A 24046-nucleotide genomic window follows, 5' to 3' on the forward strand; every position below is an offset into this window, starting at 1 on the left:
GTTGGGCGTTGACTGGTGGCTTTCTTCCAGCCTGTGGTTTCTGTGTCTCTCCCTGCATTGCAGAGGTCCCGGGAATCGCCTTGCAGGAGCAGGGCGTCCTGGCGGTGGGTACGGCGCCGAGAGGATGCGCAGATGGTCCTGGTGCCTGTGTGAAATTGTTCTTTCTTTTAACTCCATCTGCGCTCTTCTATTATAAGTTTTGACACCTTGAAACTATTCCGGTGAGCAGGTTCGTTGTTGCAGTCGGTGTTCCTTACCGAGCTGCCCCTTGCTGCTGCGCGCTGAGTGCTTTGAAATTTAATTTCAAAGGAAATTGTGCTGCTGCTCCGTACGTGGAGGCATCCGAGGCTGGCTGCGCCATCCCCCAGCCCCGAGCACGCCGCGAAAGTAGGTCTTTTGCAGCAGCGATGCTGCCTGGCGTGGTTTATAACAGCCTGTTCTTCCCTCAGCCTCTCCTGCTTCATGCTACGTGCGGCACAAGTGGTTCCTCCTTCAGAAACGTGAATGTTTAAGCGTAGGGGCGCTGAGTCAGCGGTTCGTGCAGAGGGAGCCCTGTTGGGAGGCACCTGGGTGCTGGCTGAACCCCTCCTCCTGCACCCGGCCTCGCTTTATATCCGCCGAGAGCGTTCCCAGTAAGCCTCACACTTCGTAAAGCGCTGCCCCGGCTTGCAGAGCCCGGCGCGGACGATGAGTGAACGCGCAGCGAAGCGGGGATGTAATTTGTCGTAACCGCACGCATTATTTGTTAACTCGCTATGAAAAGAGCTCCTTAATTAAAAGGTGGCCTGCAGGAAGGTATTTACTGGCGTGTTTGTGCCAGCCTGATGGTGCTTGTGGAAACCCTTACCTGAGAATAATCCAGGGTACCACGGGGGCCGCAGGAGGTGCTCCCCGCTGGGGCCAGCGGTGCAGGGGTGCAGCAGCATCTCCCAGGGGCCCGGTGCTGGCGGAGCAGCTGGGTTTTATCTGCGGGGCTGTGTGCGCTCAGCACTTCCTTTTATCTCTTTCTGAAGAAAAAAGGAAGTCGTGCTTTTCTCCTCCTCGCCCGCGCCTCCGGGCCCTCGGCTTGGGGCGTGCAAAGCTCAAGCGGTGGCGGTGCCCGAGCTGGGGCTGGCGTGGGGTGAGGGGGACCCTCGGGGGCACACGGGTCCCCTCGCACCCCCTGCCACCCCCTTGTCTTGGTCGTACCTGCTGGGAGGGGGATGTGAAACCCAACTGCTCCTGCCCCTGCTGCTGCTGCCGCCCCGGCTCTGTGCGGAGGAAATGGCCGCCGAGCAGGAGGAGGCCACGAGAGCGGTGGTTGCCTCTGTGCCTCTCGTTCCGCACGGCCGTGAGGTGAAACGGCTGCTTTTGGGGAAACATGGGGGGATTTTGGAAAGGGGGTCAGCATCCTCCTCCTGGTTGCCTTACAGCAGCCTTCCAGTAAGGAAGGGGGCCTGCAGGTGAGCTTCGGGGGGGGGTGACACGGACATGGGAACGCCGCATGGCTGTGTTGTGTTGCCAAAATGGCTGTGGATGTGTTCCTGACCCATCCTCTGTGTTGTGTTGCCAAAATCTGATTTACACCCTAGCAGGAGAGCAGCAAATATCGCTGCCTGCTCAGCTCCAGCCCCAGAAACCGCCGATGGGCACCCGTTGCAATACTGGGCGATATTAATTATTTCCTGAGGCCCAGAAAACGGTAAGATCCCAGGGACAGAGGGTGGCCGTGCTGGTGTCTGGACCTGGCCGTCTGTGGGCGATTCCCTGGGGGCTGCTGCAGAGCGGGGCCGGGACCAGCACCCAGCCAGCGGCTTCTCGTGGGGAGCTCGTCCCGCGCGGCCGTGCGAGCTCCGCCTGTGGCACGTGAGCCCGGCCAAATGGATTTGCCTCACAGAGGCCGATACTTCTCACCTGCAGCGTTAAGAGGCAGTGCTAGAAAGGCTTTTTATGACGGAGGGTCTGCTCCCGCCCCTGCTGACTGCGGCGGGGACCGGCTCCTCCGCCCGTGGCTCGATGAAACGCCTGTCAGCGTTTCGTTTACGCGCAGCACGCGCAGCGAGCCCGCGGCTGCTCGCGGGCCTCGTGACACTTCCTGTGCCGCACAGGGTTACTGAGCGCGGCTGCCGTGCCGTTTGCAGAAACTATTTAAGTCGCTCGCTCGGAGACAGAAAGTCGCGTCCGCGGGCTCCTGTTTCCATCCGCGCTCGCTTTCTGTGCCGTCAGCCCCAGGAGCTCGCGGCTGCACCGAGCCGAAGGTGCCGGAGCGGGAGCGCGGCCTTCCCGGCGCCCTTCCGCCCCCGGAGCGGGGAAGCCGTCAGACCTCAAGCTCGTGGCCCGGCATTTATCTCCTTCCAGGTGCCGAAAACTATTAAAGTTAATTTTCCCCCCGTGAACAGACTGAGCCCTTGCCACAAGGAGGACAGCGAGGGCCCTGGCCAGCTGCGGCCGTGCCGGTGGGCGAGCGCCGGCCGTGGTTTCTCGGAGGGGAGTGCCGGAGCTTGGCAGCCGCCAGCCTTGACCCGGAGCCCCGCAGCCAGCTCCTGCCCTCGTGCTGCCGGAGGTCGGTGTTGGCCTCCAGACCTCGTCCTCCTCCCCTTCGTCGTCCCATCAAAGGGGAAGGACGGCGCTGGAGGGCACAGAGAGCGGCGGCTGCAATCCTGGAAAACGTGTTTGTGACCTCTGGAGATGTTTCTGGAGGCTGCTTCCCGCTGCCCCTCGGGATGAGGGCTGAGCCCACCCCACGCTTGCTGTGGGAAGTTTCGTCCATGTCCCGAGGCTGCGTGGCCTCCTGCAGGACGCCGAATCGCTCCTGTGATTAGCGTGTTGATTATTTCTGCCCTCCGGAGCTGCCACGTGGGATGTGGGGGCATCCGAGGGCTCCTCGGAGGTGGTGTTGACGCAGAGTTCCTTCTTCAGCTTGATTATTTTTGATTATTTCTTTATTCCTCTTTCACTTCTGGCCTGGTTTGTACGCCTTTTTTTTTTTTTTCTTAAAAAAGAGGCTATATAAGGGAGGAAGCCACCATAGGAGGAAGGGAGGTGAGGACATGGGGAAGCAGCTGGGCTGGAGGTGGCTCTCGCTGCGTGGGGACCCAGTCCCGCTTCCGTGCCTGGTCCTGGTGGGACGGGGCACGCAGCACAGCGTAGGTCTCACCCCCGTCCTGCCTGTCCCTCGCTTCTCCCCACGCCCAGCCACCGGGGAAGTTTTGCCCATGGCGCCGGAGGGACCAGGGCCTCAGGGCCCCATCCTGCTGTGTCCCCATCCCGCTGCCGGCGGCGTCCCCGTCCCTGCTGAGCCCGCGCTTCCCATTGTGCCCCAAGCCCTGACTCATCGCTCTCGCGGCCGGCTGACGGCGCGGGGCCGAGCTCATCTGCTGCGAGCCCGCGGGGACGTGAGCGCAAACGCTGGCGCGGGGCCATCCGGGGCTCCCCAGCTCACGGGGTGCTTTCTGTTCCCCTCCTGCGGCAGCGGGGATCGGCCGCCTCGCCCTTCGCTCCCGTCGGCTCCCGCTGCGCTTCGGCTGAGCCCTGGCCTGCGGCTGGATGGTGTCTCACGTGCCAGGGGATGCTCTCCCAAGAAATAGCCCGGCACGCCGCCTGTGGCTCGGCCTCTGCTCCCCAAACCAGGGTGAGGAGCAGGGTGCGAGCTCAGCTGGGAGAAGCAGCGCATCCCCCAACTCCCCGGGGCACCCCTTGCCTCCGTCCCCTTCGCTGCGCCCCAAACCCCACCCCGTGGTGACATCCACAGCAGGGAGCACGGCTTGGCTGTCCCCGGCTGCTGCTTCCCCTTGCAGTACGCAGGTGCTAGATCCGGCACGGCCGGTTTGGGGAAGTGCGTCGCTTCTGGGGGGGGAGAGCTGCTTCTTCTGGAGGGCGCAGCAGTTTTAGGGGGGGGACATCACTTTTTGGGGGAGGAAGCGCATCATTTCTTGGGAGAGTGCGTCGCTTTCCTCTTGCAGATTGCATCATTCTTGGAGGCAGCGCGCCATGTTCGGGGGATTTTTGGGGGTCAGGGGTTGCTTTTCTGCCTCAGCTCGCAGCCCTCGCCACCACGCACAGGCCCAGGGTCCCTCCGAGGGCCGCAGCACCGGCAGCACCCGCGGGGGCGCGGGGCCCCGCCGCGCTGAGTCACCCCGGCAGCGCGGGCGCTTCCTGCCGCAGGAGCCTCTTCGGGTGCCTTCCGGCTGCAGGCAAGAAAAACCACGGTGGCAGCAGCTTCCCAACGGGGTTTGGGTTTTCCCTCCTTGATTTTGCCCGGACTCTCTGGGGTCAGTGCACGCTGCCGGCACCCGCAGCCTTCCACGCTGCTCCCCACTGCGGTTTTGCACCTCCCGCCCCGTTTCTTCGGCCGGCTGAATTCAGGCACCGAATTTCCTTTCGGGTTGAATGCAAGGAGTTAAGCAGCTACACGCTCTTGTGGATTTGGGCCAGATATTTAAAGATCTCGGCAGGGAGAGGGGAGGTGTGATGTTCCCAAACACCTTGGGGCTCCTGCTCCAAGCGCCGTCCCCGCTCCCACCGGCGGGCAGTGGGGGAGAGGCAGAGAGCGCCTTGCTCGCGTCTTCGGCGGTGTCAGTGGAATAATTTGGGACTGGGGGAGCCGTGGAAAAATGTTGGCTGTGCAAAATGCCCCGGCAAGGCAAAACTCAGAACTGAAAGGTGTGGGATGCAGCGTGGGCAGGGGATGGGGACGGAGAGGAGCCGTGCGGCCAGGGTCACACGAGAGCTGCCACGGGGTGCTGGGGACAGGCTGCACCAGGGTGACACGGAGCAATTTGTCAGACACGTCCTTAACAGCATCCCTGGAGAGGGGTTTAAATAGCGATGAGGTGCCTGGCAGGGAGGGTTATCCAGGCTAGCGGGACACCCTCGCTGTGCTGGGGACACCGCTGCAGCCCTGTCACCGATGCCACCGGGCTCCTCGCCGTTTCCACCACATCCCCGCAGCGCAGCCCCTACAGGCGCCCTCCTGGAGCCCAGCAGCATGGGAGCGAGCTGAAAAAATAAGTCAGCAGGGGCTGAGTATCACTAAAAGCTGAGCTAAATGGCAGAGCTCAGGCAGTCCCCGCCAGCAGACATCCCTCCCTGCTGAACCGGGGATCCGCGGGGCACAGGGAGCCTTTGGAGAGCGTCCAGCCGCGGGGCCGGGCAGCCGCAGGCTTCCTGGGGGCAGGGGAAGCGACACCCACACAGACGACACCCACAGATTCCCCCTTCCAGCTGCTGCTCTGTGCACCCTGGGCACAGCGCCAGCCCCGTGCCGCCCGCATCCTGCTTCGCCCCTTGGTCCACTTGGCGAGGTCGGAGGCTAAACATTAGCTCCGGTCCTGGAGCAGCGGCCGGGTGGCCCTGAGCCCGGACCAACCTTCGCCCCCTGCGCTCCCACCTCCTCTTCTCCTTTTTCTGCTCCATTTAACCCCCATTTTTGCTCAGCCCATTCCACCCTTCCTGCATTCCCCCCCCCCCCCCGTTTCTCCATACACCCCTCATCCTTTCCACCCCGCAGACTTCCTCCATCCCCCAAATATCTGATTTTGTGCCCCGAACTCGCAGCTCCACCTCGCCCGCCTGCGGACACCGGCACCGCCGCAGCTCCCTCGGCTTCGCCCCGCTCCCGGCGGGGTCTGTCGAGGCCGTATCATCGCCGCGGTGCCTCCAGCCGGAGCCACTGCTGCTGCTGCTGAACGGGATTTTTATTTATTTTTTTGCAAATCAGGTCGTGGGAAAAGCCGGCAGCGGCCTCGGGAGCACAGCGAAGAGGATGCGCTGCCTGCCCTGCCTGCCTCCGCTGCCAGTGGTCTGCAGCCCTGCGGGGATGGGGTCTTGAGGCCCTAAATCAGAGCGAGGAGGATTTGATGGACGCTGTTTTAGAAGTGCCAGGGCCTCTGAGCCTCGTGCCATGCTCTGCCAAAAAACAGAGAGGAGTAGGGATTGTCTGGCAGAGCATCACCCCCATGGGGCCACGGCCAAGGCTCCCAGACCCCCTCCCCGCATCGGAGGTCGCTTTATTCAACAAAAGCACCAAGCAGCGGGGATCGCTCCTCTGCGGGGTCCTCGCGGGGGTCCCACCTGCCCCGGGCTTTCACCCTGGGTCTCACCACCCCTGGGGCTCCCCGTGCATCGCTGCCCCCGTGCGCTGCTGCCCCTCGCCGCCCCGTTGGATTTCCCACCTGGCAGCCCCGGGATCGGTGCGTGGGTAATTGGCTTTGGCCGCTGCGCCAGCAGGGCTGCCGATTAGGGTGCCGGAGAGGAATTATTGGTGGGGGCGGGAGGGAGCTGCCCGCGGGGCTCGTCATCTTGCAGGGTTGATAGTGGGGGCTAGTTCGGGGTTTTTCAGGCTGTTTTCGGTGCAATCGCAGCATCGAGGCCGCCCCGTGTACCGGGGCTGGGTGGGGAGGGGGCTGCTGCAGTTTTCGGCGCGGGGCAGGGACCGTCCCCCCCATCCCATTGCGGGGAGGGGGCCGGGAGGGGGGGGGGGGGCCACCCTGCACGTGGCCGCCCGGCGTTAACGGCGGCTCTTTCGTTTCCTCTTGAGCAAGGCGCGGGGCGTTTGCGCGCCGGATGAGATAAAGGCACCCGGGGAACGCGAACGCCCCGAGCCTTGGCACGGCGGGGGGCAGCGGGGGACCCTTCGGGGTGGGGAGGGCACCCGCCGCCTGCCCTAAAATTAAGCATTATCCACACAGATTTGGCTCATCGTGGTGGTGATGGGGGGGGATCCCATGGTGGTAAAGGGAAGGCAAAGCAGTAGTGCCTGTGCAAACCCCCAAAACGGGCCAGGGGCCTGGGGGGGGGGCCGGGAGCCGCTTGGGACGGGCGGGCAAGTTGGAGCAGCCCGGGAACAGGTAATTCCTGCCGCACCCGGCCGCGGGGATTACGGGCGTAGCCGCCGGGGCGTGCAGGCAGCGCGAGCGGCAGGACGGGTGCAGCCCCTGCTTTAGCTGCAGCGAAAGGAGGACGAGGCACCGAGAGGGGCAGAGGGAAGCGGGGGTGCCCCTCGGGGTGCTTTGCCCCACGGGCGTGCAGGCTTTGTGCCCCCCCCATCCCCAAAACGCTTTGGGAATAGTCAGCCCCGGCCGCCCCAAGCACAAAATCCCCGCGGGGTTTTGCTCCCAGCAGGCCCCCCCGGCCGCCTGCACCACCTCCGCTTCTTCCCAGCGCCACGAAATTCCCTTTTTGGGGCAGGTTTAGCAGGCGAGGAAGGGCTGTGGCACGGCGATGCCCGCTGGGGAACCTCGCAGAGAGTGGGCTGCCCGGCGGCCTCGCGCGCCTCCCCGCCTCGCCGCGCGGATTCACCCGCGGCAGCCGCCCGCGCCGGGCCCGCCGCCCGCCTGGCACAGCCCCGGCCCCCCCCCGGGTTTCGGTGCGTGGGAACGCCGTGCCAGCCCCGCGGGAGGCCTGCCGTCCACCGCTGCCGAGGCAGGCGGCGAGCACCCCGCGCCAGTTCATGGGTTCCCTTTCTGCTAATTGGGAGGGGAAGTGAGGAATGCCCTTAATTGGAGGGTAACGCGGCCATGCAGAACGGGCTGGCTGATTTACCGGCCTAGGCGCAGCTTCACCGGCTCTCGCCCTCGCCGCGGCACCCCGGGGCCGTGCGGCGCTGGCTCACCCAGCCACGGAGCTCCCAGGGCCTCCTCCTCCACCGGGGCTTCCTCCTGCTCGACACCCCAGGGCCAAAACGCCACCGAGGGGACGCACCCCATCCCGGCGAATGGCCCCGTCCCCAGCCGTCCGGAGAGAACACCGAGGCACAAAGCCCATCAAGGCACTTTTATGCCACATTTGCTGTGGTATAAAAGGCGCTGGGAGGTCGCTTTGGCAGCGCTGGGCAGCGTCACATGCAGTCGGAGCTGCAAAAGTCGTTTTTTTTTTTTTTTTTTCCAGCTCTGGCAGCCTCCGGGCTCAGGTCGCTGGCCCGGCTCCAGGGCGTGCAAGCAGGCACCGCTCCTAGAGCCCCTGCAGCCCCTCGGAGCTGGGCTGCGGCTGGGCCCTGCCGCGTTTCGGAGCGGGAGATGATGGATTTGTCTCGTTTTCGGCCAAATTGCCCACCGGGTTTCCTCGTGGGAAGGGGTTGCTCCAAGCACCGCTGGGGGGGACGGCTCCATCCTGCACCACAGGACGGAGAAACCCAGGAGAAGCCTCGTCCTGGGGTGGTGCCGTGCCCCCCACAGCCGGGCGGAGGTGAGAACCCCGCTTTCTGGCCCTAAGCACCAAAACCGACGGATTAATTAAAGAATCAAAGCATCCCCCTTACGAAGCAAACGTCCCCAGCACGAATCACCCGGTCTCAGGCAGCTCAGCACGTGCCGGTGCGTTTAGGCCATTTCCTTGTTCCCAGTCTCCTGTGGGGGCGTTCACGGGGAGCTTCGCTCCAGCCTCAGCTCTCGGTTCGGGGGAAGAGCCGAAATCTCCCGGGGAATTTTGACACCGAGCCGGGAGCCTGGGCTCAGCGGCGTGGCCGAGGATGCTGCCAGCCTGGGAGCTGCCACTTTGTGGGGGCGAAGACCCCCCCCCAGCAGCCATCGGCCGCGATAGCTGGGGTGAGGAAGGGGCTGCACAGCCCCCTGCACCCCGCCGCCCCGGGCTGAATTCAGGCGGTTTCTCCTGTTCCACTTCCCAGCTCAAATCGTCCCGGGAGGCCCGGCCGGGCCGTCTGGTTGCACGGGGGGGGGGAAAAACAACCCGTGTGACTATGAAAATCATATTGAAAAGAGCTGAGCCTTAATTAGGTCACATCCTTCAAAAGCAACTCGTGAGCTGGCTATGCAAAGCGCCGGCTGCCTTCGCGCGCCCGCGCCCGGCCCGCGCCGTCCCCACCAGCAGCGCAGCCTTGGGCAGGCCGGGGCTGCCTGAACCACCCCCCCCCCCGCGATGTCTGTGCCCCGGGAGCCACTTTTTGGCTAAATTTATCTCCACCGCTCGCCCCGGTGCCGGGGACGCGGCCGAGCCGCTCACCGCAGGCGCCGCCGGCCTCTCGCTCGCTTTCGTTTTGCCTCGCTCTTGGAGGAGAGGCCGGGGGCCGGGGGGGCGCGCGTGGCCCCCGTGGGGCTGGGGAGCGGGGCCCCGTCCCGCAAAGGTTCCCCGAGCAGCCGCAGCTGGAGAAGGAGGAAAACTCCCAGTTTGCAGCTCCGCGCGCCGAGCTTCTGTCTGGAAAATGTGACGGCGCTTAATGAGAAAAGCACGGCCCGTGCGATTTCCCTTCGAAGCGAGCCAGCTGAGGGAAAAAAAAAAAAAAAAAAAACCAAAAATCAGGAAAAGTTGGTGTCCCCGCCACTTCGCTCCGAGGCAAACCCCACGTGCGGGTGTGCCCTGGGTGTGATGTGGGGCGCAGGGGTGCTGCTGCCCCCCCCGCCCCGTCCTGCTCCTGCCACGCTGTCCCTTAGGGGGACAAAAAGCCGAAATGCCGAAGGACGGATTGCCCGGAGTGCCCCCCGAGACCACACGTCCGCCGCTGTCCCCTCCAGAGCTTTCCCAAGGAGGAAAACCGGCGGCGGTGGCGGCGTGCCGGGCGCGGGCCGTGGGTCAATATTGGCCTTCTGGTTAACGAGTAACGGGGCCATCACGCGGCTGGGCTTCGCCGCGGGGCGAGCGCAGCCCCGGGTGTAACGCTCTGGTTTGGCAGGGCCGAGATTTGAACCCAGCTGGCTCCGTGCCAGGGCTGGCACGAGAGGCGTGGGGGTAGGGGGATGATTTTTCTAGGGGAAAACACCTGTTTTTATTCCATGTGCTGTCCCGGAGACTGTACCCACGGCACGGGACGCGTCCGGGTGCAAAACCCCCGGGACATGCTGCTGCCCTCCCCGCGGGACCTGCCACCGTGTCCGGATCTGGTTGGTATTTTCAGCCCACGGGTGTCCCATGCACTCTATTGCCAAAAAAAATATAAAAATAAAAAAATCACACTGCAGTAGCAGGAGCCACGTTAGTGCCTTTTCCTTATCGTGCCCCCCCCGGCGGCCCCTAGCAGCATAAAGGGGCTGGCGAGGCTGGCGGCAGGGTGGGAGCACACACAGAAACCGGGGGGTGCCACGGGTGGGACCGGGGCGCAGGAAAGCTCCGGGGTCGGGGAGAAAGAAGGAGCCATCCTGCTGCAGCCCCCGCTGCTCTCCTGGTTTCTGCGGTCACCCAGGGGAGCCGGGTTTTGGTCAGGGGCCCCCGATGCTTTTTGGGCTCTGGCAGCAGCAATTGGATACGTCGCAGCCGTGCGGGACACGAGGCATGGGGGTCACGCAACCGGATTTATCTCGGGCTTAGCTCTGCGTTTAAAGCCTTCGTGCGCCCGACGCCGAGCCTGACCACGGCCCCACGCACGCGGGGCAGCCAAGTTCCACGCGTTCGCTGCCGGCTGCGGCACAGCAATGTCACCGCGCTCCCTTCCAAGCGCCCCGAGCTGACGAAGCAGCCGGTGCTGCGGGGATGGGCGCTTTGGGTGCGGGACCAGAGGCACAGAGGTGCTCGAGGGGCTCGCAGCGCCGCGCTGGGCCGCCCAGCCTGGCAGCCAGGCACTGCCGTGGGCCTCCCGTCTCAGACAGCGTTTCTCAGGGCGGTGGCGAGCGGGCTGCGGCGCTCGGAAAAAGCCTACGGAGGGGTTTTGTGCCCGCAAAACGCCTCCTTGGCTTCGCTTCCAGCACCCGCGGGGCTTCTGCCAGGGCGGCGATGCCAGCGCGGCTGCAGTCTGGATTTCCTCGCATGCTTGGGAGGCAGCTCCGTGTCTGGCATTAATTGCTTTCTTAATGACTGTCGTCGCCCTCCGCACCCTCCCTCGGTCTCTTGCAGGGCGCTCTGAATGACACGCTTGCCGGCGACGCCAGTTCGGTCGGGGTTTCTCGGCCCTGCTCCTTTATTAGCCGGCGTTGCCTTCCAAGCCGACCGGGTTGAATATTTTTGTTCCAGTTGGCAAAGGTTTTATTGAGCGTGGCGAGCAGGAAGCGCTGCCACGCACCAGCAGCACGGGCAGGGGCTGAGGTCGGGCGCTCGGCTCTGCTTCGGGACGGAGCAAGTCCTCGCCCACGAGCGAGCACGGCCGCTGCCACTTCCCCAAACCAAAGGGAGCCGACGAAACAGCAACTCGGGCATCGCCTTTCCTCTGCGCTGCTCCCGAAAGCCTCACTACTGGCATTTAACTTACTCCAGACACACACTGTACATGCACACGCATTCTTTGGCCATGCGATCAGACCGGAAAAGATTGAATTCAGCCCAGGAGCCGGAGCGGGGAAAGAGTCCACGGAGAAGCTCTGCATTAATCAACGCGAGCTCTGCAGCCTCCAGAAAAGCTGCAGTCGACACTTTTTTTTTTTTTTTTTTTTTTTTTTTGGAGAAGTGGTGCTAAAAGAGGAACCGCTGAGGGACGCGTGGTTGGAAAGGCCTAGCTGGAGAAGGGGGCGGGGGGGGGGGGACACAGCAATTTTATTTCAGCGAAGCCTTCCTGCAGCCTCCCCGCAGGAGGATTTTGTGCACACCAGCCCAGCGGCGATGGGCTCCGAGCGTCCCCGCGCCGAAAAACGCAGGACCCGGGGCTGCTCAGGACCCGGGTGCTCGGCACTGGTGGGACTGGGATGGATGCGCTCAGCCCCCCGACCGTGCCGGGTTTTTGTGCTGAAACAGCTTCGCCTCCAAAGGGTGCCGCGGCGGGGTGGTCAGGCACGTCGGGTGCTCGGTGCTGCACCGGCACTTGATTTCGACTCCGTTCCCAAAAGGGGGAAGAGACTTGGGGAACAACTCCGCCATACCCTGAGAACTGGGAGAGGGTGGAAAACCCGTCAGCCCCTCTGAGAACAGGGAGGGAAGGAAGGAGCCCCCCAGGCACCGCTCTGCCTCCCTGCCTCCCTCTGGGGAGCCTCCCTCACCCCCTGGGCTCCGCTCCCTGGTCCCTGCCCGCCCAGCACCACCCCGGCCGTGACGCTTTCGGTCCTTTCCGCTTTTCCTCCTACACCCGCAGGCAAAAGAAAAGCGAAGCGGGGTGGTGGGGGCCTGTGGGGCCGCCTCCCCTCGCCCGGATCCGCGACCTGGCAAGGGCGCAGGCAGCGGGGCGTTGAGCCATCGCTGCCTCCCAGGAGGGCGCAGCAGGATGTGCCTCATTACTCACCTCGCCCTCCCTATCTGTCATCTGCGAGTGCCCCAGCCTGAACTGCAGGTTTCGGAGCCGCCCGGCGCGTACCCACACAGCTGTCCCGAAGCCTGGGTGCCGCGGTTTTGGCAAGAAGGGGATGCAGGGGAGCCGGGAGACGTTAAAGGCTTCCATGGATGCAACGCCAGCACCGGCACCTTCTTTTTTAGCCGTAGTCGCCGGGGGATGCCCGCTTTCCCTGAGCCCCCTCCCCAGACCCGGGGAGCCAGCAGCAAAAATATGCCAGGCCTCTGCGTTAAGCAGCACCCGGCTCATTAGCAAGCCAAAAGAGGAAAAAGCTGCAGGAGCCGTCAGTTCAAAAAAAAAAAAAAAAAACACCCTCAAATGCTAGGAAGCTGCAGGTTGTCGGAGGGCCTGGAGGAAGCCCGGCTGCTGAATAATGCATGGGGCTGCCAGAAGTTGGCAAACGCCGGGCGGAACGAGTTAATCCGCGGGGCTGGTGCCAGCGCCCCGGGAGGAACCAGTTTGGCTACTGGGAGCGCTGCCCGGGTGTGGGACGGGGGGACGGGGAGCGGGGCGGCCCCACGACACGTCGGGAAGCGCGAGGCAAAGCAGTCAGAGCATGGGAGCAGCGGCTTTCGGGCCGTGCCCTGGAGATCTGGGGTGGGGAGAGCCGCGCGCACCTCCGGACAGGCTGGGAAAGCTGCAGGGAGGCTGTCGTCCAGGAAATCGGGAGTAAGGGCCGCGACGGAGAGAAAAGCTGGGAAGCTTTGCTTCTCTAAGGGTGCAGCTTCGCACCAGGTCGAGAGAAAGAAGCCGCGTGCTCAGGATGCTCAGGGGCAAGGGCTGGAGGGCCCAGCCTTTGCCGCAGAGCCCGAGGCTGCGGAAGGGAGGTGCTTGATGGCAGCGGCTCTCGTGTTGGCCCGGGCTCTATTCGGCCACTCTTCCAGCCAGCAGGTGCTCGGGAAGACTTTCCCAAAGCTCTGTACCGGGCAGCAAGGAGAAACCAAGCGCGGCGGCGGTGTCTGCCCAGCCGCTGCCCCTCGCCCCCCCCCCTCCAGACCTTTTATTTTCGGTGCCGCAGCCAGGACAGCTCTTCGGAGTGAAAACCCAGCTAAGGACATGAAGGGTGCGAGGTGACCAGCTACACGCAATGTAATCGGAACACTTAATCGACCAGGCCTGCTGCGGAGGGGAAGGCAGAACCAAGCCGCGGCTTTGTTTGCAGGTTTTTAGGAAGAGCTCCCCGGCGAGAGCACGCGGCGCTGGACGGGCGCTGGGTTCGGTCCCAGTTAGGGCAGCAGATTGAAAGCCGCAAGTACGTGATAGGAAAAGCTTCCAGGAGAGCTGGGCCAGCTCCAAACTAATCCAGCCCCTGTGGGGAAAGGGCGTTCTGGCAGATGTTAAGCTAATGGGATAACTGCGAGCGCAGCCCAGCCCGCTGCGAGGCGGCGGCTGAAAGTTAACAGCCACCCGGCGAGCGCCGGCTCGCCAGCATCCCCCTGCCTTCAGCGGGAAAAACGTAGGAAAGGGGAAAAACGCGGAAAGCTCCTTGGGGCAAAAATGGCAGATACGAACGGCACGAGGAGGGAGCAGGCCCACAGCCCGGGCTGGCAAAGCCACGGCTCAGCTCTTTCTCTGCAGCCGGCCCTCAGCAGGGGCGAGGGGCGGCGGGGGCACAAGCGGCCCCTGGCTGAGCCTGGACTTGGTGGTGGCACCCCCAGGGCGAGGGCCCCCCCCTGCATCCGAACACTCCTAAGGAAAAAAAAAAATGGTTCAAACCTCACCAATTTCCTTCTCTTCCTAAAGAGACACCCACTGAACCCTACTTAAGTTTCTCTTTTATTTTCGTAGCACCGTCCCCCGAGCTGCAGCGCACCGGGCAGCGAGGGAAGGGTAAACCTCCCTCTCGAGGAGGAGCAGAGGGCTGAGACTCGAACCTCGGCCAGGCTGCGCGGCTGGAGCACTCGGCAGCTGACTCACACCTCTGCTTTCCTTTCAGCCTTTTTTTTCTTGCAGGAGGGCAGAGGTACCTGCTCTTGGGCAAGTGCCGTCGCTTCCTGGGCAGCGCGGGGCACGTCCCGCCTGCGCTGAGCCGCCCCTCGCGCCGGGCAGGGAGCAAACCCTCCCCGCCAGCGCCACGGGGCTCTGACTCAGCCATTTCCCCTTCAAAACCGAAGGCAGGGCTAAAATCACGCCGCTCGGCGCGGTGCTCCAGATGCTGAAAGCGAGGTCGGCCGCGGCGGCCGAGGGACCCACCTCAGCCCGAAGCTCCGGCAGCGCCCGCTGAGGGCACGGCTCCGAAACTTCAGGGACGTCAGCGCCAGCGTCACGCCGGGGAGGTACGGAGGGGGCAGATGCGGTAAAACGGCGCTGCCCTGCCTCCGCAAGAGCCCTGCCGCTTCACACTTCCCCCCCCGGGGCGAGCGGACAGCTTTTTTCCAGGAGGTGCCGAAGCCGGCGTGATTCCAGGTTGCCCGCGCGGAGCTGGACGGGCACCGGGAGCAGACCCAGGACAGAAGCACAAACCCTCACCCCGCTGCCCTGAGCGCATTAACAATAAAAATGTATGTGGGGCGAGCTCCCCTCACTGCTTGCTGCCCCGCTGCCCGTTCCCAAAACCAAGGACGCCGCACCCAGTGCCGCCCGCCCGCCTTGCGGCCCAGTTTGGGGACACAACCAACTCTCAAAAGCCAGGCGATGCTCCTTGGAGGAGGATCGTTGGTCGTGCAAGTCGTATTAGCAGGGTTAATTTCCAATCAGGGAGGGCAGGCGCGTTTTTTCCACCCCCTGCCCACGAGGCCCGCAGCCTGCGGCCGGGGACGAAGGCCTGCAGCAGTGAGTCACGGCGAGGCGCGACCGGGGCGCCGCTGCCACACAGCGCTGATTTACAGCGATAAGCGCTGACATTTGGAGAAATGACTAACTGCTACAGTGAAAGAGACGGGCTTACTCTTCTGGAGCCGCGTCGACGAACCTGAAGCGGCTTAATTAAGCCAGAGCAAGTTCATTTGCACAGCCACGCCCTGATCTGGCGTGCAGGCAGCCGGGGCCCAGCCCCAGCGGGGAGGCTCGGCCGAGGCTCGCAGCCACCGCGGGCCCACCGGCCCCACGCCCGGGTACACCTGCGCGGCCAAACCCGGCGTTTTTCTGGTGATTCCCAAAGGTTTTGCAACCCCGAGACAGCGTCAGCACCCCGACGCTCCGGAAGCCCACCACGCGCGCCCCGGCCCGCTGCCCCGGCCCCCCCCACGCCATCCCCGCTGCACCCGCCCCAGGCCTTGGGTGGCTCGCTCACCACGTTTTTTGCTCCGCACGCACCCCTTTCCACTCGCCCTCCCCGTCTGTCCATTGCTGCGTTTCCTACGCTGCCCTAAAACCCTCCAAGTGGTTTTGATTCCACGCGACGCGGCGCTGCGCTCCTGCCCTCTGGCAGCACCAAGCTCCACCGCCCCAGAACAAGCTTGACACCGAAGTTTGCCGGAAAGATCGCTGGCTTCAGGTGGGAGTACTAAAGAAGTATCATCCTCGCCATTTACAAAAATAGTCGCTAACCTGAGCCCCAGAGGATTCGCAGGCAGGCCGCGAAGCGCAGAACAGAGGCCTCTTTATGTCGGCACAAGGCACTGCTCCGGTACCATATTGCCCCTTTCTGTTTCTCTCAAAATTCAACGTAAGTAAGATACCAGGAGAGCTCCGCTGTATAATTGCTTTATTTTCTGCTTATTAGTTCTTTACCAACACTACAGCCATATTGAGAACACAAAATTCCTGTTTACTTGTCAGGGAGATCACAGTCTACAAACTCATTCACTTATCAGACACGATTAACGCCATTCAAAACTTACTCCATAAATTCACATGAACACAGATTGATGCACTTGCACTTCAGATCAGTTTGTAAATCATCGGGTTTCGCGCAGATTTGCCCCTTTATCCCACAGGCTGCGTTCACCGCCTGCTCGCCACTCGTTCACGGTGAGGTTCAGCTCTAAGCTATAAAGGAGATTTTGAAAGTGAAACCGCTGCGTTTTGTTCGGTAGCAATGGCCATTTATTTTTGAAGTCTCCGCCACGCTTCAGTAACTTTTTCTCCCCCCCCCCCCCCCCAAAAAAAAAGACATTTAAAAAAAACTATCAGAAGCATAATCAGTTTCCTTTTCACCTACAAAAAACAGAATATCTAAAGTAACAAAGTTGCTAAGGAAATACAAAATCGTGACTGCAACTCAATGGAAGTCTAGCGAAGAAGTCTGCCCCGGCACTGGAAGAGAACACACAGTAAATCAACTCAGACGGAAAGCGAAGTCATTGAAATTTTCATTTTGACTGAGAAGAGGTTTAAGAAAGTTCAAGAACCATTAATAGAGCTTCAAGTTTTCCAGTTTAGGCATTTACTTTGTGCTTGGCTATTTTATTTATGCTCCAGAAGAAAACAGTAACCACATTCGTGTATTTTTAGGCTTTATACCACCACACCGTTAAGTTACATCAACAGAAGAAAAAACAAAAACCAAAACCTTGCGCTTGTAAAAAGCTAGAAAATAGAGCAATGACATCCCAACGGCAAGAAGACTCGAGCGGAAAGTCTCACCTCCTCTGCTTCAGAGCTGAGAGCTAGGAGTTATTTTACGCCCCGCTCGCTTGGGCAGCCCGTGACCCATCAGTGCTCTATCTTCCAGCACCAAGAACCCATCCCGTCCCATTTGCAACCCCAAAAAGATCCGGCGCTCGGAACCACCTTCCCAAGTAACTTTTAAGCGGTCCCAAGCGTTCCAATTTCAGGGGTGAATTCAGTAATTTTATCTTCCCGTTCATCTTTGGTAAGAGCTCCATATACAATATACTTCGCACGCAGAGTCAACACTGCGGAAATGTAGTGTAATGCCCCCGGTCTCATGTAAAACTCAGGTCCTCGGAAAGAGAAAAAAACAACAACAAAAAAAAGCCATTTTCTTCTGGTTTTGTAGCATACATTCCTAGAATTCCCCAATCGAGTTTAACTCCTTGAGGAAAACCGAAGATAATCCTTAAGGCTGAATGAGAACCAGCTGCTTTGACGTTTTTTTTTGCACCCAGCGTTAATACTTGATTGAGATTTTAGGCTAACACTGGTTCTGGGTGGGGTTTTTTTTTCGCCAGCCACACCTGCACACTGTGACAGGGCAAGCGAGCCACTCGCCCTTTAAGAACTAATTGTGGAAGTTTACATTCATAGTCGTATTCTCCCTCTCTCCTCCCCGCTCTCATTAGCAGTCACTCAATGGGCTCCAGCCACCCAACGGAGTTCCCTTCCTGCAGGACTTCGGCAACAACTCGCTGCCGGGACAGATGGCGAAGGCTGCCCCTGCCTGCACGAGCTCAGCCTGGGCTGGGGGAGCGGCACCAGTAAAGCCATTTCCTCAAAACGGCAATTACGAGGGCAGAACTTCTGAGCTCAGGGGAAGCTCAGCGCCGCGCCTGCCCCTTCGGGAGCCTGAAAGTGGGAAAAATGAGGTGCTCCTTCCCCCGCGACATGCGCCTCGCAAACGGGAAACCCTGTTGAGACTTAGGTGCCTTCGGCCGCCTTAAAACAAAACTCGTCTTTTCCCCAAGGCAGGCAAGTCGGCGCTAGATTTTTGCCTGAACGCCTGCGATTTTAAAGTCAAACTCGTTGCAATGCCTGCGCGTTACTGCTGCATTTTTCTGGAAGGAACCTATCTCGCATTGAACCGGAGGCCGACACGAGCGGTGGAAACTGCAGCTAAACATCACCGAGTTCGCAATGCAAGAGGGGAACTGAACGGTGGAGACCCTGGAACTATTACATCATTCACGTCTTATTCGCTATACGGTTGCTATGTGGCACGGGGAACTTATTTGCATCCCTTCTCATGCATGATGTATGGTTCAGAACTTCACAGCTGACATTTCAAAGCAGCTCCTACATTACCTAGTTAACATTACGCCCGATGTGCACTTTGAACATGTTACAATGGTATTCTCGCTATCTGCCACTGCAGGCAAGAATTCGTTTCGTTATTAGTCTGAGATATGAAGACAGACCAAGAGTCACTATTCGGTTACAGATTAACAGAACTTTCAAAAAAAAAAAAAGTCCTTAATATAAAAAGACAGACTGCGGTTTGATTTTAAGCAATAATTTTCAGTTTACTAGATGAAGTAGACCTAGCAACATATTCCGCATGAATGCAAAAAAGTAGCAATCTACAGCAAGTGATAGAAGAGGGAAAAAAAATATATATATATAATCAAAAAAGTAGAACCAGAAAGCATACGCTGAAAATGGTACCCCTCCCCCAACCGTCCCCCAAAATAATCAAACCATCTTAAGGGCTATCAAGAGGAGAAAAAAAAAAAAAAGTTACTTAGCAAGTCTACAATGTGTCTTTCGCCTGTTTGCTGGAAGTCTGCCATAGCATCTAGTGCTCGCGTTCGTGTCACATTCGGAGATTAGAGCATCCTAACGCCAAGCGAGAAGAGTTAAAACAGGAATCCAGTCAAGTGTGGAGAAGGAAGGAAAGGGTGGTAACTGGAGAAAGGTGATCATAATCCTATGGATGCTTTTGTTTTACTTTTCAGTAGAGAATCATTCTTCCGGAAAGCCACGTGGGTTATTTTTTTTTTTCTTTAATTCTTTGTAGACTAAATAGTTACTCTCTCATTAGGATTTATAATTGGACGTTAACCATGTCAGCCCTTCGTAGAGTCCGTCCCCTGTAGTAGCACACGAGGGCTGCACGTACCAATTCCTATCCCTGATCCGGGTCAGGCCCAGTTTCTCCTGGATTTCGTGGGGTTTCATGGCATCGGGCAGGTCCTGCTTGTTGGCGAAGATGAGGATGATGGCGTCCCGCATCTCCCTGTCGTTGATGATGCGGTGCAGCTCCTGGCGGGCCTCGTCGATGCGGTCGCGATCGGCGCAGTCCACCACGAAGATCAGCCCCTGCGTGCCCGTGTAGTAGTGCCTCCAGAGCGGCCGGATCTTATCCTGGCCGCCGACGTCCCACACGTTGAACTTGACGTTTTTGTACGTGACCGTCTCCACGTTGAAGCCCACGGTGGGGATGGTGGTGACCGACTGGCCCAGCTTCAGTTTGTACAGGATGGTGGTCTTGCCGGCCGCGTCCAGCCCCAGCATCAGGATCCGCATCTCCTTGTTGCCGAAGATCTTGGACAGCACCTTGCCCATCCCGACGGCATCCAAGGGCCCGGCGCCTGCGGGGCGGCGGCGGAACGGAGCGGAGGGAGAGCAGCGGGGCCGGGCGGGGCTCAGCGCCGGCAGAGCATGGGGGGGGGGGGGGGGGGGAAGCGGCGGCGGGAGGGGAGAGCGAGCCGGGGCCGGGGCTGCGAGCAGGGCCCCGCCGGGCCTCACCGGGCCTGGCCTCGCCTCACGGGGCCGGGCCTCGCCTCACGGGGCCCCGCCGGGCGCCTCAGCTCATGGACCCCGGCGGGGCTCGGAGCGGCAGCGGCGGCACGTCCCGCCCGCGGGGCCGCCTCCGGTTACCTGCGCCCGGCTCCGCACCGCCTCGGCTCCGGCTCCTGCTCCTGCTCCCGCCCCGGGCCGCTCCCTCCCGCCCGCCGCCGCCGCCGCCACAGGACCGGGCGCCTCGCGCCGCCTCGCTGCCCCCCGCCGCCGCCACCGCGCATGCGCGCCGCGCCCCGGCCCGCCCCCGCCTCTGCGCATGCGCCGGCACCGCCGCCGCCGGGGCGGGGCCTCGCCCGCTTCCCGCGCGGTGGGGAAGGGGAGGAGGGAGGCGCGCCCCCCCCTTCCCCCCCGTCGGCCCCGCCCACGCCTGGCGGGACGCGCGCTGATTGGGCGAACGGGTGTGGGGGGGCCGCGCCCTCTTCCCCGCGGGGAGGGAGGGGGCGCCGCTTCCTGCCGGGATGGGAGGAGGGGCGGGGCCCGGCTCTCCCGGCGGCGGCAGTGCGCATGCGGGAGCGGAGGGGGCGGGGTTTGGGTGGGGAGAGGCGCCACGCGATCACACGTCAGCGGGGGGCGGCGGGGGGCGCGCGGGGCGCGTCTTAAAGGGGCAGGGGCCGGGGGGGGGGGGGAGCCTTAAAGGGGCGTGCGCGGGGCGGGTCGGGTCGGTGGGGCCACACCGGGGACGGGGCGGGGGTCCAAAAAGTGCCGGGCTCGGTCGGCGGGGGGGGGGGGCAGAGCAGAGCTGCCCCCTGTAGCCCCCCAGCAGGAGGGAGGCTCGGTCACATCCCGATACACACCCTCACTGCAGTGAAAGGCATTGCTCATTAATTGTTAGTGGGCATTGCTCATTAATTGTTATTGGACATTGCTTATTAATTATTATTGGGCATTGCTCATTATTATTGGGCATTGCTCATTAATTATTATTGGGCATTGCTCATTAATTATTATTGCACGTTAACTTCCAAGGTCGGGTCTCCAAGCACAGAGTTTGCAGTCCCCGAACACGCCCTAGGCTCAGGGACCTCCTCGCAGCCCTGCTCACGAATTAAAAGACCTGTCAGGTCTTTGGCAACACGAGGCGTTATAGGGCAGCCTGTGGAAGTTACGTATTTTTAAAAGCCAGCCCTGGCTGAGCGTGTGTCGCTGCAGCGAGCACCTGCTGTGTGCCAGCGAGCATCCTCAGCCAGGAGAGGCACAGCAATTCGGGTTATGAGGTGAGCGGAGGTTAGGGCCTGGGGCAGAAGAGACCTGGAGATACCCTGAGGGCCTCCTGGTCGCTCCGCCTGGGCCTGGCTGCAGGCTGTTCGTAGCGTTTTTTCCCCCGGCAGGGCAGCTCCCGAGGTTTGCAGCTACTTTTGCATCTTCCCCAGTTTCGTAAGGCTGTGTTTGCGTGTCCTGTCCTCCACCGATGACCTAAGTGCTATCGCAAGAACGTGGGGGAAGACAGTGATACGTTTTACGTAACAGCCTCATGGCAGATAAGCAAACCTCAAGGAATTAGATAACCCCCCCCCCTCTGTTTTTATCCCTTAAATATAATTTACCTTCCCAGTCAGTTTGGGTTATCAGGCCAACCCTATTTTCACACGCTTACTTTCATCTTGCTTTCTTCTCCTCTTTTGCAGAGCGAAATGGGAAAAGACCTGCACAGATCTCCTTCAAAGATCCTTGTGGCCTCCCAGGGAAGGACAGGGCAATGCAACAGTGCTTTGGTTTTAGCATCTGTGTTGGCTAAATTCTTCTGTTGTGAAAACAAATGACATCCTTGGTAGCACGGGCGCATGCCAATGGTGGTTTTCTTATCACTGAGATTTGATACGGCGGGCCGAGTGCCATCTTTTTGGGGGGAGACGAGTCAGAGAAGCACTTTCCGCGAGTGACGGGCTGTGGTCACCCCGGTCTGCAGGCAGGGAGTGGCGGCGATGGTCCCCCCGGGGCGTCTCAGCCGTATTTCCTGCGATTCTGCGATGTCTGTGTTTGTGCAACCGCAGCGGGGCTGGGCCAGGAAGCTGAAGCTTCAGTCTGCAGCACGGGCTTTGTCGGTAGCTCAGCATTAAACAGATCCTCAGCCCCTTCCCACGAGGCTACTGTAACACTGCGGGGGCAGGAGTAAAGGTGGACAGTGGGTATTGTCGAGGGCTGCAGGTGCAGGAGGTCTCTGTTAGCCCCTCTGCGTGCTGGGATGGTGTAGTGAGGACCCGGAGAACCACCAGAAATCCTGCATTTCTCATCAGGAGAAAGCCCTCGTGGTCTCCATGGATGTCCTCCAGCCTCAGTAGAAGCGGGCAAGAGCCCTTGCGAAGTGACCTCCCCGCAGGAGAAACAGTTTGGCCTCCAGGCTGTTTGGGTTTGTTTTGTACCAGAAGTCCATTGCCATGCCTTTGCAGTTACTGCTGGCAAAGAAGCAGGCTCCTCCTCGCACAGGTTATTTCTGGGAGCAGACAGAGGAAATGTAGGTGGGAATTGCTGTATGACCGAATTTCCATAATCCTGAATTACCGCCGTGACAATGTCGGCCTGAAAAATCATGAAGCCTTAACAAAAATATAAAAATAACTTGTGAGGCCTTTCCTTCACTCCCTGTTTTTTTTTTTTAGCGTGTGTGTTTTCACACCCTGTATTTACCAGCAGCAACAAGGCAGGAGGCGCAGCAGTGACCTCCAGGGCTGGGCTGGTCGTGGTGGCTTGCCCCGTGGAGACCTGTGCCCTGGGGGTTTGGGATCTCGAACCAGGGCATCGCTGCTGCCCAGGTGATTTGGGCCATGCTGGTGTCCTGCTGAGGAGCTCCGCGTGGTGTGGCTTTGCAGAGGCCGTGCTGGGAGTGTTTCAGCCCCCCTTCAGAGGGTCTCTGGGGAAAAGGCAGCGTGAGCTTTGCCTCCTTTTGAGGAGAGGGGCTTTGGGGCAGCGGCTCTGCGCTGAGGGAGCCCGGAGCAGCCGGTGAGGTGCTGCAGGCTGTACTGCGGGGCAGCCGAGGTTTTCCAGCTCTGAGTGGCCTTATTCGTCATTTCAGGAGCTGTTTGGAGGCCAAGACATGCCAGGGCGCACCTCTGCTAGCAGCTGGCACCGCCGCAGGACTCTGCTTCTGCATCCCGGCCATGCCCCATCCCTCCTCGGTCTCCAGGCCCGTTCCTGCCAGATTTCCTCAGGTAAAATAGGTAGCTTCACTCCCCTGCTATCTCGATCCACTCCTGCTAGGTTTTTCCACGTGATGAAGAGTGTGCATTTGTGGTAAAAAGTTTGCGTTTGTGGCCGGACAACACAGCACAGTGCTGCTGGCAGGAGGAGGGGACACCAGGCAGGTGCTGGGTGGTGTCTCTGTGCAGACAGCTTGCCTCTGCCGCCTCTTTGTGGATATCAAGCCTACATCTCCTCAGGCCCAGGACCCTACAGTCATTAACTAATGCCGTTAGCCACCACTCCAGCTGTCGCTGACAGCTCTTCCTTGAATCGATAACGGGAGCATGGAACGAGGTGTCTCTGCCACCCAGCACTAACGTACTCAGTGACTCCAGGCTTGGGCAGACTGGGGAAAACCTCACTTCTGCCTGCTCTGAGATGTGGATGCTGGGCTTTGCTCTGCTGACATGGGTCAGGCAGGCTGGAAGAAGTGCTCTGATGCCTCCTGAGTGGGTGCTGGTGGGCCTGGTCTTGGGTAGGAGGCATGGCTGTACCTTGGGAAGGATGTAGAAAAAAATAGGCCTTTTTGGCAACGGCAGTGCATGGTTTGGGGTCACCCTTAGCTATATGTTAGGCAAGGTGCAGCACAGTTTACACTTCTGGATTAGACCAAAGGCCGCCTTCACTATCTGAGCATGTTGGCTCCAAGCTTTGGTCTCCGTGGGAGGCAGTGAGAGGTGCCTGCAGCATCCCTCGGACAGCCCAGCTTGGAAACAGAAGTGCTGAGGTACTAACAGGCCAACTCCTGTTCTTACCCCTGCCATCAGAGTGGTTCCAAAGAGTGTTTATCAATATGGTGATAGGTGCTTTATATATATAAATATATATATATAAGTATGTAAATTCAGGGAATGTCTGAGGGAGCTCCCTCGGACAGTCCTCTGGCATGCAAAATACACAGGGGAGGTCTCAGATGCCCGGTGAAGATACTTCTAGACAGTTGTCTATTGCAGCAGTGAACAGATAAAGGCAAGAAGCTCCTGCATTTTATTCTTTGCATTACATTTCTGTTATTTTTATGTCCTCTGGGAATCAGACTACTTCATTGCAGCCCCAAGCACTCACTGCAGCAAGTAGGTTGCCTCTTAGTCTCTCTCCAGTGCCTCATCACAGGAAATTCGGAGCTCTCTCTGGACACATCCTAGAACAGGACCATGCACTTTTTTTTTTTTTTTTCTGTAAAGCTTAATGTGGCCATTCTAAAGCAAATTATTGCATTGAATCTTCACTCGAAGAGCTAAGTTTTGCTTCCCGCAGTCTGTGCTTCTCCTCTCCTGGGTGCTGTGGAAGCATTAATGCATCCTGCTGCCACGGAGAGCCTGGAGGCGCTGGTCCCTGCGTGATGGAGAGCAGAGGCAGCAGGAGCTGCGGCCAGCCGGGCACGGTGGC

At 60.4% G+C, this 24046-nt stretch overlaps 2 protein-coding genes and 1 long non-coding RNA gene across 3 annotated transcripts in view; 1 reads left to right on the top strand and 2 right to left on the bottom strand.

The window, feature by feature from the left end:
• Positions 1 to 5657: 5657 nt before the first annotated feature.
• Positions 5658 to 13114, bottom strand: LOC136790875 (uncharacterized). The gene is made up of 3 exons (XR_010831686.1): positions 12071 to 13114; positions 7522 to 9196; positions 5658 to 5886 (listed from the first exon to the last, which is right to left on the bottom strand). It is a non-coding gene; the product is annotated as an uncharacterized lncRNA (long non-coding RNA).
• A 5551-nt stretch (positions 13115 to 18665) lies between these two features.
• ARF6 (ADP ribosylation factor 6) lies at positions 18666 to 19704 on the bottom strand. The gene is made up of 2 exons (XM_066997432.1): positions 19559 to 19704; positions 18666 to 19269 (listed from the first exon to the last, which is right to left on the bottom strand). Exon 2 carries the CDS (start codon positions 19241 to 19243, stop codon positions 18716 to 18718), a length of 528 nt encoding a protein of 175 aa, XP_066853533.1. The 5' UTR covers positions 19244 to 19269; positions 19559 to 19704; the 3' UTR covers positions 18666 to 18715.
• Positions 19705 to 22505: 2801 nt separating this feature from the next.
• The window catches only part of NEMF (nuclear export mediator factor), a 28719-nt gene continuing 27178 nt past the window's right edge, over positions 22506 to 24046 (top strand). The window contains exon 1 of the mRNA XM_066997416.1: positions 22506 to 22626. The gene's annotated coding sequence lies outside the window, so the exon portion shown is untranslated. The remainder of the gene's footprint in view (positions 22627 to 24046) is intronic.

This window comes from Anser cygnoides, chromosome 5 (genome assembly GCF_040182565.1).
Source record: "Anser cygnoides isolate HZ-2024a breed goose chromosome 5, Taihu_goose_T2T_genome, whole genome shotgun sequence".
Taxonomy (NCBI): Eukaryota; Metazoa; Chordata; class Aves; order Anseriformes; family Anatidae; genus Anser; species Anser cygnoides.